The sequence below is a fragment of the Penaeus chinensis genome, chromosome 34 (genome assembly GCF_019202785.1).
Source record: "Penaeus chinensis breed Huanghai No. 1 chromosome 34, ASM1920278v2, whole genome shotgun sequence".
Lineage (NCBI taxonomy): Eukaryota > Metazoa > Arthropoda > Malacostraca > Decapoda > Penaeidae > Penaeus > Penaeus chinensis.
The window spans coordinates 19,910,398-19,912,897 of record NC_061852.1 but is presented as its reverse complement, the minus strand read 5'-3'; the positions used below and the strand labels follow the sequence as shown (position 1 = coordinate 19,912,897).

The 2,500-nt window shown below is 47.4% G+C and overlaps 1 protein-coding gene across 2 annotated transcripts in view; it reads left to right on the top strand.

Moving 5' to 3' along the window:
• LOC125043458 (forkhead box protein P1-like) overlaps positions 1–2,500 on the top strand; it is a 178,016-nt gene that overhangs the window by 131,187 nt on the left and 44,329 nt on the right. For both annotated transcript variants that reach the window (XM_047639531.1, XM_047639530.1), the window contains one exon: positions 1,225–1,347. In XM_047639531.1, coding sequence (XP_047495487.1) covers positions 1,225–1,347 — 123 coding nt within the window. The remainder of the gene's footprint in view (positions 1–1,224; positions 1,348–2,500) is intronic.

The window sequence follows — 2,500 nt, the reverse complement described above, 5'->3', positions numbered from 1 at the left end:
TCCACTTGGCCGGGTTGGTGTGTGTACTTACATGTATTTTAAGAGGATCAGCAAAGCGTGTAAAGAGGGGAACGTGCTGGAGTAGCCACTAGCACCAGCACGAACGCCGGGCATCAGTAAATAAGCGACAAACACGAACGATTGTGGGAAGTAAATATATTGGTGAAAGAGGAAGAAGCGAAAGAGAGAGAGAGAGAGAGAGAGAGAGAGAGAGAGAGAGAGAGAGAGAGAGAGAGAGAGAGAGAGAGAGAGAGAGAGAGAGAGAGAGAGAGAGAGAGAGAGAGATAATCTGTGAGAAAGAACACTTGTGTAAACGAAGTGAGAACGAGAGAGAGAGAGAAAAAAAAAGATAAATAATAATCCCATTGCATGAATATCCAACAGGTAGGTGATCGCGGCGGTGGTCACTCAGTCTCCGCTCCCGCTGTACTGTTTTGGGGACTTCAACTAAATTAAGCTTGAGTTCTCAGTAAACATCTGAAGTTGGCTGATATGTTATTTATTTATTTTTTATAGTATATTTCTAAAGAAAATAGGAAATTAAGCGGTGAATGATTGTGTTCTGATATAAAAGAGCGGCCGTAGAGAGATTGATCACCAAAGAGCGTGGCACGAGGTAATCATTTCCACATAGGTATAGAAATAAAACAACATGCGTTAAATACAGGGGGGGGGGGGGTAGACCGAGAATGGGTGGATGGAATGGTAGGGGGGGAGAGGGATAAGACACCCCCAGTCTCTCTCCGTCCCTCCCTCTCTGCAACCCTCCGCGCCGCCGTGAGTACACAGGAGTTGATGTTACAAATATCCCTGAGGGAAACAGGGGGTAGGGTCGGTAGTGGGCCCAGGGAAGCGCGGAGGGTTGGGGGTCAGAGTGAGGGGAGAAGGGAGTGATAGAGCGAGGGGAGAGGGAGAGGGGCGTTATGAGCGGGTGTCAAAGTAGCAGGCAGGTGGAGGTGATGTGGGTGGGGCGCCAAACTTGCATGTGAACAGATCATGCAGTAGAGGGAAGACCGACGTTTCATGTGAGGGAGGGAAAAGGACTACTTCGGCGCGTAGGTGAATCATGGCGCTAATTTTATTCATGAGCTACAGATCCAGGAGAGTGATTTATCACTACACACGTAATTATTTGATTTACCACATTGATATTAATTAATTACCCACTTCTTTGTGTGCGTGTGTCTAGCAAACACATGATAATCTGTATCTTTCCATCAACAGCAGCAGCAACAGCAGCTGGCTGAGTTGGGTCGCAAACAGCTGGAGCAGATCCTGCAGCAGCTACAAGAGCAGCTGCAGGTCAACCTCATCCAGCAGACGCAGCTCATGCAGACCGCAGACAAGGTACGTCACAGCGAAAGATTTTCCGAATGTGGTCTAACCTAGTTCCGATCGGAAAATTAGCTGATTTTATCTGTATAACAGCGAATTTAATTAAGCTTTGTATCTCAGTACCAAAGATGAGTTCAGATCACAAGTCTATAGTTTTCGCATGCCGATATGTCGCTCCCCTTGACACGCCGTGTAGTACAAGCGACTAAAAAGCTACAAGCACGCCCGGCTTGTTTTCAGTCTCGCATCCTAGAGATTAAATGTGTAAGCGATCACACAGTACAAGACGCATGTAGACCAACAACAAAAATCGCGGTAGGGAAGTAACGATGATGATAAAAATGGCAGATCGATTTCGACCCACGCTCTTTATGACATACATTGCCGCTTATCTCCTCGTCTTCGTTGTAAGTAATACGTAACAATAACGAGCGAGATGGGTCAAAAAAAAAAAAAAAAACACGGTTTTCTGATCAAGCGTTTTCAAGAAGATCGGCTTCGAACAGCGGGCGGGCAGAAAGGCGGAGAGAGGGGCGTGTGGGCGGTTAGGAGAGGACGAGGGCGGGCGGGCGGGCGGGATCCGTAGCTCTCTCTCCCCCACCGTCGAGCCTGCTCAAAGTTGACATCGATAGTGTTCCGTGAACGGTTTTGGTTGAATCGATACCTTCGCCTAGACTCCATTAGCGCGCCCTGATCGGGGTGTAAATGTCAATGGATGAGGCCTTCTTCGTCGACGTCTTCTCCTTCTCCTCCTTCATCCGTCGTCGTCTTCTCCTTCGTCATCTTTTGCTTCTTCGTGGATCTTCTATTACGTCCTTATCCGCACACGCTTGTTAGAAATGCGAATTTGACGTTCTAACTCATTGTATTCTGCGCCTTCGTCTTATTTTCATTATTGCTCTTTCTCTCCTTCCGTATTCTTATAACCAGAGAAAAGAGAAATGTAGAGCGAAGACGTCTCTCTCTCTCTCTCTCTCTCTCTCTCTCTCTCTCTCTCTCTCTCTCTCTCTCTCTCTCTCTCTCTCTCTCTCTCTCTCTCTCTCTCTCTCTCTCTCCATGATAAGCGATAGCGAGAAGGCCGCGGAAAAGATAATCAGTACACTCCGTCAGGTAAAGAGAAACACCCGACGCGGATTGTGATAATACACTGCCTGACACTCATCGA